Raw genomic sequence first — 15205 nt, 5'->3', positions numbered from 1 at the left:
TTAAAAAAAATACCTAATGCTTTATCTGACTCTATACCAAAATTACCCAACAAATGTAGCCTACAAGAAAACTGTCCCGTTTCATTCATTTTTTCTTTTTCTTTATCACAAATATTGTGATACTCTTTAACAATTGCTGGCAATAAAGTTTTTCCAATCTTTTCTACATCATCATTGAATACACAATTGGTAGCACACTGATCACTCATAAAGTTTTTTTATTTAACATATCAGTTTAGCTTTGTTTTCATCGAATTCCCCACCAAGACATTCTGACAGATCATTTATCATTTCTTCAAAGGCATTAATGTATGTTTTTCCCATCCCCACCTGCTGTTTGCCTTGATCCTATAGTAAGTGATTTACCTGATTTCAATGTTACTTGTGCGCCTTCATAGTGGGAATGAAACTTTGTTGTAGCATCTTGATGAAGAACATTGCCTTGACCAGATGCCATGTCCAGGTTGGTTAACATTTCGGTTCCACATGCTTTGATGCAACAACTTTTGCTTCTGCCATCACCCAGCTTAAAAGTGATTTGGATGGAAGACGCTCTGGAATTTTTCCAGTGAAAGATTTCAGAACACTTCTAATTACATCTGGTAGTTTGCCCATGCTGACATTGCATTCTGTAATCAGTGTCATACAAAATTACCTTACTTCATTTGTGTAAGTGCCATTATAAAATGTATCAATATGCTCTGATTCCAGTATCTCCATTACATATCTTAATTGATCAATTTCTTTTTCTTTGGCTGAGAGGTTTTGTTTTATTTCATGTGTAATATGTTCATGTAACTCTTGCAGAATTTTATCTTTTTCCTTCAATTCTTTAACCTGTATTTTTAATTTTGAAATTTGTTTCTGAAGGCTTAACTTATCCTTTTGGTTGTCATCTTTTTTCTGAAGTCTTAACTTATCTTTTGGTTGTCATCCTTTTTGCTCTCAGAAATTTCTAATTTATCTTTTTTAAATTTCATTTTCCTTTTCAGCACTTTTGACTTGATCTTTCAGGACAGCAATAATTTCATCTTTCCTTTTCAAACTTTTGTTAACATTTCTGGTGTTAAATTTACTAAGCTTTTTTCTGGGCTTCCTGTAATTTCATTGATAACTCATTTACTTCCTCAGATTTCTTTTCATAATTTTCTTTACTCTTTTTTATTTCTAAACATAAATTTGCCTCTTTTTTTCCTTCTAACAAATTTGAATATTCAAAACTGGCTATCTTTAAAACATTGATAGCTTCATTCAATTTGCTCGCCATTCTGACAACATCTTTCTCCAGATCATTGTTCTCATTAACTGGGTGTAGTATCATATTAACTGGCTGAATTGGATTTTCCAAGTCTAAAAATAGATTGAGACTCATATTCAATGACCATACACCGTAGATTGTTAATTACGTGTGTAAATTAAAAAATAATTGTTGCGTTTGGTTCTTTATGGCATATTTCTCGATTGAAATATCATTACTTTACTGCTATACTTAAAGGCTAAACTGCATCGATGAGTATAAACTTGAATTACTTTTGTACGCGCAGCGTTCGTGTAGTCGTTGCACTCCTCGCACGTGCGTCTTTTTTCCCGCGCTTCAACGAGACAAAATTTGTACATGTATATAAGGGTGTACTTTTTCGTGATTTGTTTTTAATTCTTAGCCTATTCATATAATAAAACAATTATTGACTAGTGAGTCATTGAATATGATGTGATATTCACCGACAGAAAGTCATATTGACCTCGGCTATCGCCTCGGTCAATATGTCATCTGCCGGTGAATATCACATCATATTCAATGGCTCACTAGTCAATAATTGCACAATAACAGATTGTCTGATATATTTTATGCTCTTATTCAGCCGTCGATATGGCGAAAATCTAACATAAAATTGCAGGTTTTTGCAATCGATGACGAATCAAAACCTATTTTATAATATTCTATTTTATATAAAGGTTCAAACATATTAACTTTATGTTACTTAATGACCAGTCATGACGGAAATTTTATGCCAACCATAAATAAACATATATGTTGCATTTATTATCATTTGTTCCTTTAAAGTGACTATGTTGGAAAAATAATAATCTGAACTTAAACGATTGCATTTTACCTTTGAAACATTATCTTACAAAGTTTTTTTTTTCAGTGGCAGAAATAAGTACATTACGTTTGAAAATATCTGTTTTTACCCGTTTGTGAAAGTTTTTTTAAATTTAATAGGTTGAGTGCCATGCTACCAATTTTATTCAGTGCTTTTTTAGAATGATGTCAAAATTTGTAGCAATGTTTTGAGAATTCCATTAAGATATAAGTAATTCAACTGCGATCGAACTGTATCAACCTTTTCTTCAGGATTCTACCATTTCCGGTGTCGATGGTTTTGATATCAGAGTACTGTTATAATCATGTGCAAATGTATATGAACTCTCAGGCAAAGAGAAAAAATAGTGGATCTTATATCTGTGAAATCTTGTTGAGAAGTTAAAAACGTGTAGAATATATTCATTATGTATACACGTAGTTTGTATTATCTCCGCAGATAAAATTGGGCAGGGCTATTGAAACGACTAAGCACGTCGAGTGGTATTATGCAATGAATATCTGTGTTCATTCCGTGCAGTTTTGTACTTGTGGGGGAAAAGGTTGCTAATGGAGTTAAGATACTTTGCTTAGGGGTTTTTGAGATAAAGAGTTTGAAATACAAAGGACTGGTTGGATTGTAATGAAACGCATCGCAAACATTTGTTATAAGAACGAAATGATGTTTATTTCTGATACTTCATTTTACAGTAATTGCTCATTGTTAATTTAAATAGGGTTTTTAAAGAAAACAATGTCCTGGTTGAATTGTAATGTTACTCACTATGAATGCTTATTGTGATAATGAAATGATGATTATCATATGAACGCTTTCAACGCTGAAAATGATCAAATTAACCGGAAATTTGACTTTATCATACATTTATACTTCTTTTACCCCACAGATCATTGCAGTACAATATATGGAGAATGGTTCGGGGAAACAGCCGCCGGGTTCCAGAACAAGATAAACAATCCACGATACATGTTTGAACTCTCTGATGAAGGTGAGTACAATATGACGTCATTATAAAAGCTTGGGTCTATATACATGTACATAATCTTATTTGCAAAAGTTGGTTTCCCTATTTTGAAACAGAGAATCCTTAAATATAAATCAAACATGGACAAATCAAATTCTATATGAGGTTATTTCTGTTCACTTGAATTTTTATTTTATATAGACATATGGAATTTATATTATATTATTAAAATCATTATATTAAAATTATGAAATTTATTTCACTAGCAGACTATTTCAGACTGTTTAACCCATTACTTCATGTGCATTTTATGAAAATGGCTGTTTTCATTGAAAAACCTCCTGTTACGAGTTCAAATTACTATGAAACTATAAAAAAAGTCTTCAATACTCATTACTGTTCAAACTTCTAGACCATAGCCTTTGCGCATACACAATCTTGAATTTCCTGCTACCATTGCAACGAGGGGACATCTCAAAATTGCCAAAAATCACTAATTTGCGTTGATTTTTCTTTCAAAACTGATTAATCATTTCGAAGTGCTGTAACTTCTCAATGGATTGAGATAGAGTCAAAAGCTTTTTAGCGTTGGTTACACGTTACCTTAAGGTCGACCTAGGGCCAAAATTTTATTGGACAAATCACTTCCGGTTCCAGCATTTCAGATTAAGGATTAAAATGCATTGTGTTCGAACATGAATTAATGCGATAAAACGAATATAATAGTTTCGGCCTTAATTTAAAATATAGGTTAAATAATCAAAGCCAAGGGTTTTCATACTATGGCTTTATCAAACTTATTGAATCGCCAATATACGGCACATGACTCTTTATTTATTCTTTCAAAACTAGCCAACCTGTACAAAAACATAAAAAGAACAGTTAGCGCTGGGTTCGTTTTTCTTACATCCGATTGTTTCTTTGCAATTTCAATACTTGCAGGTTGGTCTTTATGTTTCATATTTCATAGCATTTATTTTTCAATATTTCAGGAATGGACGACGACGGCCTGGTACCAGTAGTTCTTCAGATATGTCAAAAATTGAAACACAGAAAAAGTAATAAGTTTTCAATACGAGTAGACCTTTACAAGGTATAGATATATTTATATACCATTTTATTCTTATCGTTACATATTGTTAAACTCTTAAGCCCTAGCGATGAAAATTTTAGCCATCAGTGTTGAGACAACCCGCTCTCTATATTTCGGCGCCTGAATGTTAGAAATTAAATCATATCAAAATCTATTAAACTGACATGAAGACAACCTGTTACACTTACTTAGTGGAGTGAAAGTATTACATATATGGTACAAAGATAAGTTAGCATGGTCAAGTATTTTGATTGAAACTTAATGAAATATACAATTAAAAAAAACGAACCTATTGAACATAATTATATCGAAATGAGTGTTATGCATTTTCATTTTAAATGACTTCAGACTGTTTGTTTGTTCAAGTTTAAATGATGTAAGAAGATGTTATGTTTTGTTCAAGTTTAGATGATGTAAGAATATGTTATGTTTTGTTCAGGTATTAGGAGAGAGATCGGGGTCGGAACCTCAAGCAGTAATGGTGTTACTAGGAGAGGTCACTAACATTTATAAGAGTGAACGTCAAATGAGCACGAGATTCAAGTAAGCTTCTTGTATTACCATCTTTAACCATTTTGAATGGTATAAAGCTCGTGTGAAAGCACCTTTTTGTACGTACTTCAATAAAGAATTTTTACTATAATCTAAACCATTCTTTTTATGTAAGTTGCTACAAGAAGAAATTTAACGGTTTTATTTGCCCCCCCCCCCCCCCCCACAAGCATCCTGTATTTTCATTGGAAAGAGCACTCAAATGGTGACCTTCTGCTTGTCGTTAGTGATTCAGTCGCTGGCACGCTATTGTCACGCAAAACAAAATGGCCGCCTTTCAACAAAAAATATGTTTAATGATTATTTTCCTCCATAAAATTATACATTTTAAGGAAATATTCACCGTTATCATAATTAGAAGAATTTCCGCTTTTTACTAATTTTCATGGCATCAGTTATTTTCTTTGTACACCTTAATGCTCATTGATGTGCACATACCTTTAAAAGACGTTACTATGGCAACATGCCTCCATGGTTTTATCTTAATATACAAGCTTTATTGTGATGTTTAGAAGATATTCATAATAAGAAGTCCTGAACATCGGTGAAAAAAAATCAAACACACCTACCCACCAATATATTTTCGAAGTGTGTCAGTAACAAACCGAATAACCTATAATATTCTCATCAAGCTGGACTTTTGAACATGCTACATGTTAGACTTAATTTCTATGTTTCAGGGTTGAACCTGGACAATATGCCGTTGTCCCGTCCTGTATTGACGCCGGAAAGGAAAAGGAGTTCCTGGTCAAGGTCTATACCCCGGCTCCGATATATAACGTCAGGTACATATACTTCCTGTTAAACAAATCTATTAAAATGAAAACTTTGTTCTTGTAAATGTGAATTTTAATCAACGACACTCTGATCTCTGCATGAGTAACAAGTAAAAATAACATTTTATTATAAACAATTGTGTCCCAGTCATCAAGTGGTTGATATTTAAAAACCGTAACACCAACAAATACATGTTTTGGGATGATATGGCATGTTCAAGTCTAACTGATACACATTCCCATACATATACATGTTAATTTCTAAACTGTAAGTATGTATAGCAAATGCTACATTGAGATATGTGTTATTTGATAGACTTAAGTCATATACATGCATTATACATTTTGCTTATAAGTGTTTTATCATTTAAGTGTTTATCTTATAAATGTTCTATATTATAAGTGTGTTAACTTATACGTGTTTTATCGTATAAATGTATTATCTTAAAAGTATTTTATCTTTTCAGTGTACTATCTTATAAGCATTTGTCTATTAAGTGTATTATCTTAGTACTTAGTTTTTAGCTCGACTATTCGAAGAATATGAGAGCTATTGTAGTCGCCCCGGCGTCGGCGTCGGCGTCAGCGTCGGCGTCGGCGTCTGCGTTGGTTAAAGTTTTTTGTAAAGTCAAATATCTCAATTATTACTTGAGATATTCAATTGAAACTTACAATACTTATTTATAGTAACAAGGTACATCAGATTGACAAGTTGGATAACTCTGCCTACAATATTGACAGAATTATGCCCCTTTTTAACTTAGAAATTTTGGTTAAAGTTTTTTTGTAAAGTCAAATATCTCAATTATTGCTTGAGATATTCAATTGAAACTTACAATACTTATTTATAGTAACAAGGTACATCAGATTGACAAGTTGGATAACTCTGCCTACAATATTGACAGAATTATGCCCCTTTGGAACTTAGAAATTTTGGCTAAAGTTTTTTTGTAAAGTCAAATATCTCAATTATTGCTTGAGATATTCAATTGAAATTTAAAATACTTTTTTATAGTAACAATGTACATCAGTTTGCAAAATTGCATAACTCTGCCTGCAATATTTGCAGAATTATTTGCCCCTTTGAAACTTTGAAATTTTGGTTAAAGGTTAAAGGTCTTCAAAGATATTTACTTGAAACTTTACACATGCACTTAGGGTAATAATTGGAGGGTCATAATTGTATGTCACTGACCAAGTTCCATAACTCTGTCTTGCATTAAGGCTGATTCATATTCCCTTTTCTACTTTAAGTCTCTTTGTTAATGTTTACATGCAAGTTTTACATATCTCAATAACTATTAAAGATATTTATTTAAAACTTCACATATGCATTAAGGATCATAATTGTAGGTCACTAACAAAGATCCATAATTCTATCTTGCATTTAGGCCGCTTTTTCTCCCCATTTTCAACTTAGAAATTCATGGTAAAGTTTTGCTTGTAAGCTGTTATCTTCATAACTACTGAAGGGTTTGTGCCTTTTTTGGGACAATTTTATGCATTTATAATAATAAAGCAGTGATTTACTTGATAAAACATCTTAATAACAAGCCTTTGTACCTTTTCTGTCAAATTTATGTATTCATACGTAATTAGTATTATTATGCTCAATAAAACACCCTTGTGATTACCTTCCGAATAATCAAGCCAATACTGTATAATTAGACTCTCTCTAAGGCCTATAACATGAATTTATAAAAAAAATAGCCCTTTTGTGAACTTAAACAATTTAACATTACCAATGCTCTTTTACTATCAAGCACTTAGAATAGTCGAGCGTGCTGTCCTACCGACAGCTCTTGTTAAGAGTGTTATCACACTTACATTACATTGAAAGGTTAGTGTTGCAATTTCGTATCAAAACAATGTTAATATACTTTAAACACACATCTAATAAATATGACTTAATGCAATGTGTATTTATGCCTGAATAATTCTTCTTTCAGAGAAATTGGTCGTGAATATGCTATAATGGAAAGTGAAGAATTCAAATGTCCAGATGAAGCAGTAGTTGTCAGTAAGTAAAGAAGTTGACACATAGTGTTAGATTATTTCATATTAACTATCTATCTTTAAATTGTTCGACAGGATCAAGCTAGTTTTGCGACGGACGCGCCCCCAGGCGCGTTCAGAGCTATGTCATCTACACATAGGATATCGTCGGCTACAATCGAGCAAATGTCCTCAACCGAATAACAGCCCAAAAAATAGTACATGAATTTGATCCTATGAAAATCCCATACTTTGTCGGGATATCTTAAAAACTTCCATATTTAGTCTTTTCAATTTCAAATTAAGTTATACAAGTTAAAATATGAACGTATTTGATTGATAAAAACGTTGTAACCCCGTAGTATTATTGCGCAACATGCAAATAACTGCTGAAACAATTTACCGCTGTCGAAAACGTAGGATATCAAATTATGCTATAATTAAGGAGTAAGCTCAATAATTCCTAGAAATTTTAAGTAGGAAATAAATATTTCTCCATTAAACAAAACATTTTTATTAACAGATCAAAAGTTTTTCGTGACTCGGCAATTCTAGAATATCTCGCGCATTAATTACATAATTTTCTAGGTTACGATCTGAGTTAACCTGCTATCAGCTAATGTGATTTGTGATAGATTATAATAGATAACACTATTCTTAAAATAGATTTTACCCTATCATCACTAAATCACCTTTGCTGACTTTCGGACAAGCGATTAGGTAGTAAACATTATACAATTGTAAGAAGCAAACAATTTGTAAATGAAAAAAAAAATCTAAAAATTACCCCATTAATTGCTGATGGTTTTAACCAAATATATTTTTAATGAGACATATCCAAGAGAAACAAAAATTAAAATAGTAATGACTTATATTTTATTGTATATATGCCAACTATGATATAACACGAAGCTATTCAAATTACATTCTCGCATGTATTATGTATTATGCTTGAAGTTTATTTGCATGGTTTTATTTTAGAAATATTTTTTTTTCTTTTTACACATAAATCGATAAGGACACTGAATTATAATATGAGGCATACATTTCATTATGTATTTAAAATTTGGACGTGTTCTGCTTGATAGTAGAAAATCTGATAATTTCAGATTGGGAAACCTAAAATAGATTGCTATGCAAATCTCGAACTTGTATGAACCAAAAATTGTCTCTGTTATATCTTTTGTGTGTGTTTTTTTTTTTTGCATGTCCGTCGCATTCAGTGCATTCAGCACTTTGATTCTATCTGTTTTAGTGCTCCAATTATTTGTAAATAAAATGGACAAGTCCACCATATAAACGAATACAATGTTTCTGGCAAGATTCATACCTATGGTGACGAGGGGCAATGAATTTTAACTCAGTGACTCAGGTCACTCATGACGTTGTCTTTGAACTCGTAGATGTTTGCTGATGAATTGCAATGTTTTTGTGTTTTTTTCTTTCTTTTTTTTCCCCTCAATATCAAGCATGCTCTATTATACTAATGTTCCGACTTGTAAAATCTTAAATAAACACTCAATGTGATTTGATTATTATTGTATAAATGTAAGAGTTAATACTAAATTCTGCAAGAGCAATAAATTCAAATCCACTGCAGCTAAATTCCATAGCACAAATTCGGTGTATGTAAAAAAGTTTAACATTTTGTATAAAAGAAACAAATTCTTCTAAGAAATGATTAGTGCTGAAAAATATTTAAACCAATGGCAGGGACGTTCTAAAACTAATGGCAGGGGCGTTTTAAAACTCATGACAGGGACGTTCTAAAACTAATGGCAGGGACGTTCTAAAACTAATGGCAGGGACGGTCTAAAACTAATGGCAGGGACGTTCTAAAACTAATGGCCGGGACGTTCTAAAACTAATGGCCGGGACGTTCTAAAACTAATGGCAGGGACGTTCTAAAACTAATGGCAGGGACGTTTTAAAAAACTAATGACAGGGACGTTCTAAAACTAATGGCAGGGACGTTCTAAAACTTATAGCAGGGACGTTCTAAAACTAATGGCCGGGACGTTCTAAAACTAATGGCTGGGACGTTCTAAAACTAATGGCAGGGACGTTTTAAAACTAATGGCTGGGACGTTCTAAAACTAATGGCAGGAACGTTTTAAAACTAATGGCCGGGACGTTCTTAAACTAATGGCAGGGATGTTCTAAGAGAAACCACATATCAGCATTTAATATGATAAGATGATTTATTAAAGTACACTAGACTTAATCATAACAATTATCTTCGTTAAATTTATTCAAACGAAATGTACTGACCGCACTTCAAATTTCAAGTGCTTATATTACATGTACACTGGCTATTTATTTTTTACAAACTTTTAAGGATTTTAATCATATGTTTTAGGACATACAGAAACTGTATTTGGGAGATGGACTTGCGGCCATAATGCAGGTGGCCAAATTTCACATCAGACGTATTATCAAAATCCGCAAATAGAGTTTGAAATACCTGACAGAAACAATGGTATGTTTGTTGTCTGTATATTACCTTAGAAATGAACAAATGTTTAAAATATGTACCAGCGGACCTTTCAGTGGTAAAATGTTATGATCAATCTACCGGACCGCTCGAATTTTGTCGTTTATAATTGTCAAGTGGATTCTACAAGACAAAGCTGCCCGGTTAGCTCAATAGGAAGAGCTTTAGACTGTGAATCGGGCAACCCAGGTTCGATTCCCAGACGGCGCAGGTCAATTTCGTTGTGATTGATCATGAAAGATTGATCATGAATCCTTTCTACGGTCATTCGCACTGTACCTCTGCTTTGGCAGTTGCGAAACTGAAGGCAACTAGTACTGGTAAACTGTTTGACAGCCTGCCCAGGAACGATGCAGTGGTTGAACTATGCTCTGTTGCATTCAATATTGCTCATTGTCGTAATCCAGAGTGAAAACTAAGAACACCACCACTACAAGACAAATATTTCACAAGCAATGCAACTGGGAAAATGAATAACTAATCCTTTAGACACTAATACCGTGATACTCTTAAGAATTATAATGCCCTCTTGATATGATGCTTTGCCAACTTACTACATGTATTAATAGATCTAACTGAATTATCTGCTTGAACCAGTAGAGCATGTTTTAAAATCTTTAACAACAATTGGAGTTGTAAATATGATGAACATGCTAGCAACGGTGCTTTAATTAAACAATTATAACTCTGTCATATCCGTTTTCTATTTATATTGAATAATTCATACCCTTGTTGTAATATACAAAAACTAGACAAAAATGGTGTAAAATGATGTACAACATGCGATATTTTTTTGAGAACATTTAGCTTATTAGCTTCTGAAAACTGTTACCTATGGTGGCATATTTCTGCCACCAGATAACCATATAACTAACTAGTTAATTAAGAGGTTCACTAATTACGTAATCTCAGAACGAATATCTCAGATTTCCTTTCCAGTTTAGTTGTTGACAGGCAAAACGTTATTATGTTAACAAGATGGTGGACATTCCTTATAAAAATATGATAAGAATTTATTGTTATATCGTCATAAATGTTATTATCCTACAGATGAATTTGTTGACATTACAATAATGCAAGAGAAGGGTCAAGAAACATACCCAGTTGGTCTTCGTATTTATCCGGTAAGTTACGCAATTGTACACGTATTCAAGCAACTGTTAGGTAGCTAGATTCTATACCTTTATTTAAGCTAAAGCATTTTTCTGTAAGCTATGCTTACTGTGAACTTTAGCATATAAAAATATGAAAACAATAAACATGAGAAAGGGTTTAAAGCTACCTGAACCTCTTGAGCAATCTGGATACCCTGAAGGTTGCGGTAGATATTAACGTGGAAATAGGGAAATTTTGTAACAAAACCAAATCTTAGTAGATTAAAATTGACCAGAAAAAATGGACAGTTTAATATTCAAATACTGTAGTATTCAACCGTTACTCATTTTATAAAAATATTTTTATTTTTTATGATGTTTTCAGTGCAGTTACCGTTCTAACTACACACTACTGTGGCATGTGTGGGCTTAAAACACATGTATGAGCCGCGCCATGACAAAACCAACATAATGCGTTTGCGACCAGCATGGGTCCAGACCAGCCTGCGCATCCGCGAAGTCTGATCAGGATCCATGCTGTGCTCTATAAGTTTCACTACTTGTTATAAGGTTTGTAAGCGAACAGCATGGATCCTGATCAGACTGCGCGGATGCGCAGGCTGGTCTGGATCCATGCTGGTCGCAAACGCATTATGTTTTTAGTGACTTGGCTCAAATTTGACTTCACATCAGTATTCATATTGACTTTTACTGCACATTATGTTAGTAGACTTTTAAAGGCTTATGCAAAGTATGTTGACCAATGAACAGTTTAGAATTTGTGTTTGTAAATTAGTAAATATATAGAGATAAATAAAATTTAATTTTCAAATGATACAATACACACAGATGGACCCAGGTTATGACATAGAATGTGGCGACCAGCATCAACAGTATCTGTATTCACAACATGACAATTGTCCCAGGACGTTGGACGGGAATGTAGGAGCTTTTATAATGGGTAAGTTAATCTCCAAATAATATCTAGCAAATGAATATTTTACAATCTTTCTTACAAGATTCAGTATATTTTACTTTGTTTTGGTATTGTACGTTATTTTTCATGGTATTTGAATACAAAGACAAGTTTTGTTCCGAGACGAGGTAAGTATATGGCCGGTTGGATCCTCGGTTGTCTAGGTTTTCAGTAAGCGGGTTCCTTTTCCATGAAATTCTTTCAAGTCTTTTGTCTAGAGGAAAGTTATCAATGTAAAATGTACAAATATAAGTTACCATTTTACATATACCATAGACCGTCAAGAGAATATATATGTATATAGAAACTACAAATAGACAAAATACTTCTACAAAAGGAGGATAACTACATAAACTTAGCGACAGGATTTAAGAATATGTTTTGCGATAACCAATTCAATGATATTTCCAAACTCGTTATTTATTTATAGTGACTTCCGCAAAATGTAAATTTAGGAATTTGTCCCCACCCCATTGAGGGGACAATGGCTGTGCTATTTATTTATTGCGGTAAGGGATCAAATTTGAACAAAATTGAGAATTTTAAAACAGATTTTTTTTGTATTTTACTTTTCTGTTTTGATTTTATTAGGCTCGTCGGCAGAAATACAGCACAAACTTCCGCCTGGACAATATTTTGTTCTGTTTCATTTGGACGGTGACCAGCAAGAGAAAAGATTTGCTGTTATAATCAGATCATCATGTCACTTACAAACAAAGTGAGTTAATTTTTTTTTATTTTGTATACTCGTATATATTGTCTAACACTTAAGACATTGGTATCTCGGAATTGCCATATCATAATTGGAGAATAACAAAATTGAGTGTTTAAACTACTATATTGAATTCAAGTTTAGGCATGTAGATGAGCTACTAGTGCATTTGGTTACCGCTTAATTTAAGTGAGTGATCCTTAGCTTTGTTTGAATGAAAATACTATATAATACTTATCTCATACTTGTTTTGTGTGAAATCGTGAAATTGGAGAGTTTTTAAAAATTATACATTCATGACCGTTTTAAAAAAAAACATACATTTTACGGCTTTTAGTGTAAAAATGAAATGTATGTGTTCACTAAATCCACATAACGGAATCAATTTGTATAAAGTTTCCCTCGATTTGACAATAACTGCATCTTAGAAATTCAGTTGTCTTTGGTGAAAAAAGATTTTTTTCTTGTTTTTTTTTCAGGAAACACCATGTAGAATAGACACGGGAGCGTTCAGGTTTACATTACTGCCTGTCCTACACAATTTGCGCATGCGCAAACTATTAGCCTTACTGGGGATAGATCAACCAACTGTTCATAGCGTTCTATAAAAAATTATTTATTGAAAACTATACAAAAGTTATTTATTGAAAACTATACAAAAGTTATTTATTGAAAAGCAGTTTTATTAGTATAAGATACTTCATATATTGAAATACAGACTGTTTGCAATATTGAAATAGATAAACATATTCATTTACTGAAATTTATTTAAGCTTCTTTTACGCGTTCTGTTTTTCATGCCTAAAATATATTTACATGGTTGTTAATAGCTAGCTATATATATAGTGATAGAATTTTATCATTAATGTGAAATAAGTTGAACAGTAAAAGCATTCTGTGATGTAAAATTTGTGATAATATTTATTTTTATTGATAAGTTATGATTTTGCAATTTTTTTTATTTAAATCAAACATACAACATAAACGACGCAAGGTACGCGAAAAGGAACTACCAAACTTGTCAGTAACTTTGAAATATTAATTTCTTTTGATTGCCGGTTTATACATGTACCTGTTACAGCATTAAAATTTTCGTCTTCTGACAAAAGGCCAAAACAATTTTTAATCTTCAGATAAATACAAAAATATATGTCAACCCTTAATGCTAAAAAGGTACAAGTAACAAAATCAATTATAGTTATCATAATGGCTTCTTTATTCACTTCTTGTTACTAAATCAACTGACTTACAAGTGTATCATATCGGTTAATATCAGTATTTACTAATGGGATAGTGACATTTATTTATTGATCAGTTGATAAACTATACTTTTAAAATGATATAATCTGATATTTGTATTATTTACATATGGTATGTGTGTCTATGATGTACCGGGGCTTTAAAGTCTCAAATGAAATATAGTTGTTGTAACATTAAATAGACTTATTTTTATTTATGTTTTAAATTATTATCCAAAAACAGACTACAGAAGTAGCAAGAGCATCGCTAAAGCGGGGAATATACGCCCGACAAATTGTTAGAATAATCGAAAAGATATTTCGATAAGGGACTCATTTATTCTAATGACGGGAAATGACACCCGGTGGGTGTATTTTTGACTGTACATGGAATAGTTTCAGTTCTTCTAGGCAATGTTTCATGCTAAATATATAAGCTCTGGACATAATAGTTTTCTAGTAAAAATGTTTAGAGGTTTCTTATACATTATTATTTCTAAAGCATATGGCCCCATGGTAGGGTCAATTTCAAGCTCTTGGTCAAAGTTGAAATCGCATTATACTGTAGAAATGCTTTTATTAATACCTCGTGCTTTCTTTGGTATATATCCAGGTATCTCCGTACAACTTTGGTCATATATCCCTGTATCGTCGTGCTACCTTAGGTATATATCCCGGTTTCCATGTGCTACCTTGGGTATATATCCGGTTTCCTTGTACTACTTTGGGCATATATCTCGGTATCCCTGTGCTACCTTGGATATATAATCCGGTATGCATGTGCTACCTTTGATATATATCCCGGTATCCCCGTACTACCTTGGGCATATCCTGGTTTGCCTGTACTACCTTGTGTATATATATCTCGGTATCCCTGTCCTACGTCGGGTATATATCCGGGTATCCTCGTGCATTCTTTGGTATATATCCAGGTATCCCCGTACAACTTGGGCATATATCTCAGAACCCCCGAGCTACCTTGGACATATATCCCGGTATCCCCGTGCTATATTGGATATATATCACGGTATCCCCATACTACCTTGGGTATATATCCAGGGATCGCCGTATTACCTTGGGCATATATCCCTGTATCCGGTACTACATTGGGTATATGTCCAGGTATCCCTGTAATGCCTCGTGGAGTAGTCAGTTGGAATTACAGAATGACTGATGCATTTCAACCAACAAATTACATCATTTATATAT

At 32.8% G+C, this 15205-nt stretch overlaps 1 protein-coding gene across 1 annotated transcript in view; it reads left to right on the top strand.

Moving 5' to 3' along the window:
* LOC132718623 (calpain-2 catalytic subunit-like) overlaps positions 1 to 14196 on the top strand; it is a 39382-nt gene extending 25186 nt beyond the window's left edge. The window contains exons 9-18 of the mRNA XM_060702348.1: positions 2989 to 3090; positions 4059 to 4159; positions 4599 to 4702; positions 5392 to 5496; positions 7437 to 7507; positions 9842 to 9961; positions 11027 to 11100; positions 11920 to 12031; positions 12638 to 12764; positions 13238 to 14196. Of these exons, the coding sequence (XP_060558331.1) occupies positions 2989 to 3090; positions 4059 to 4159; positions 4599 to 4702; positions 5392 to 5496; positions 7437 to 7507; positions 9842 to 9961; positions 11027 to 11100; positions 11920 to 12031; positions 12638 to 12764; positions 13238 to 13256 (935 nt within the window). The 3' untranslated portion in view covers positions 13257 to 14196. The remainder of the gene's footprint in view (positions 1 to 2988; positions 3091 to 4058; positions 4160 to 4598; positions 4703 to 5391; positions 5497 to 7436; positions 7508 to 9841; positions 9962 to 11026; positions 11101 to 11919; positions 12032 to 12637; positions 12765 to 13237) is intronic.
* The last annotated feature ends 1009 nt before the right edge of the window (positions 14197 to 15205 follow it).

Source organism: Ruditapes philippinarum, unplaced genomic scaffold, assembly GCF_026571515.1.
Source record: "Ruditapes philippinarum isolate M1 unplaced genomic scaffold, ASM2657151v2 ctg3313_1_1_1_1, whole genome shotgun sequence".
NCBI lineage: Eukaryota > Metazoa > Mollusca > Bivalvia > Venerida > Veneridae > Ruditapes > Ruditapes philippinarum.
This window is presented reverse-complemented; position numbering and strand designations above follow the sequence as displayed.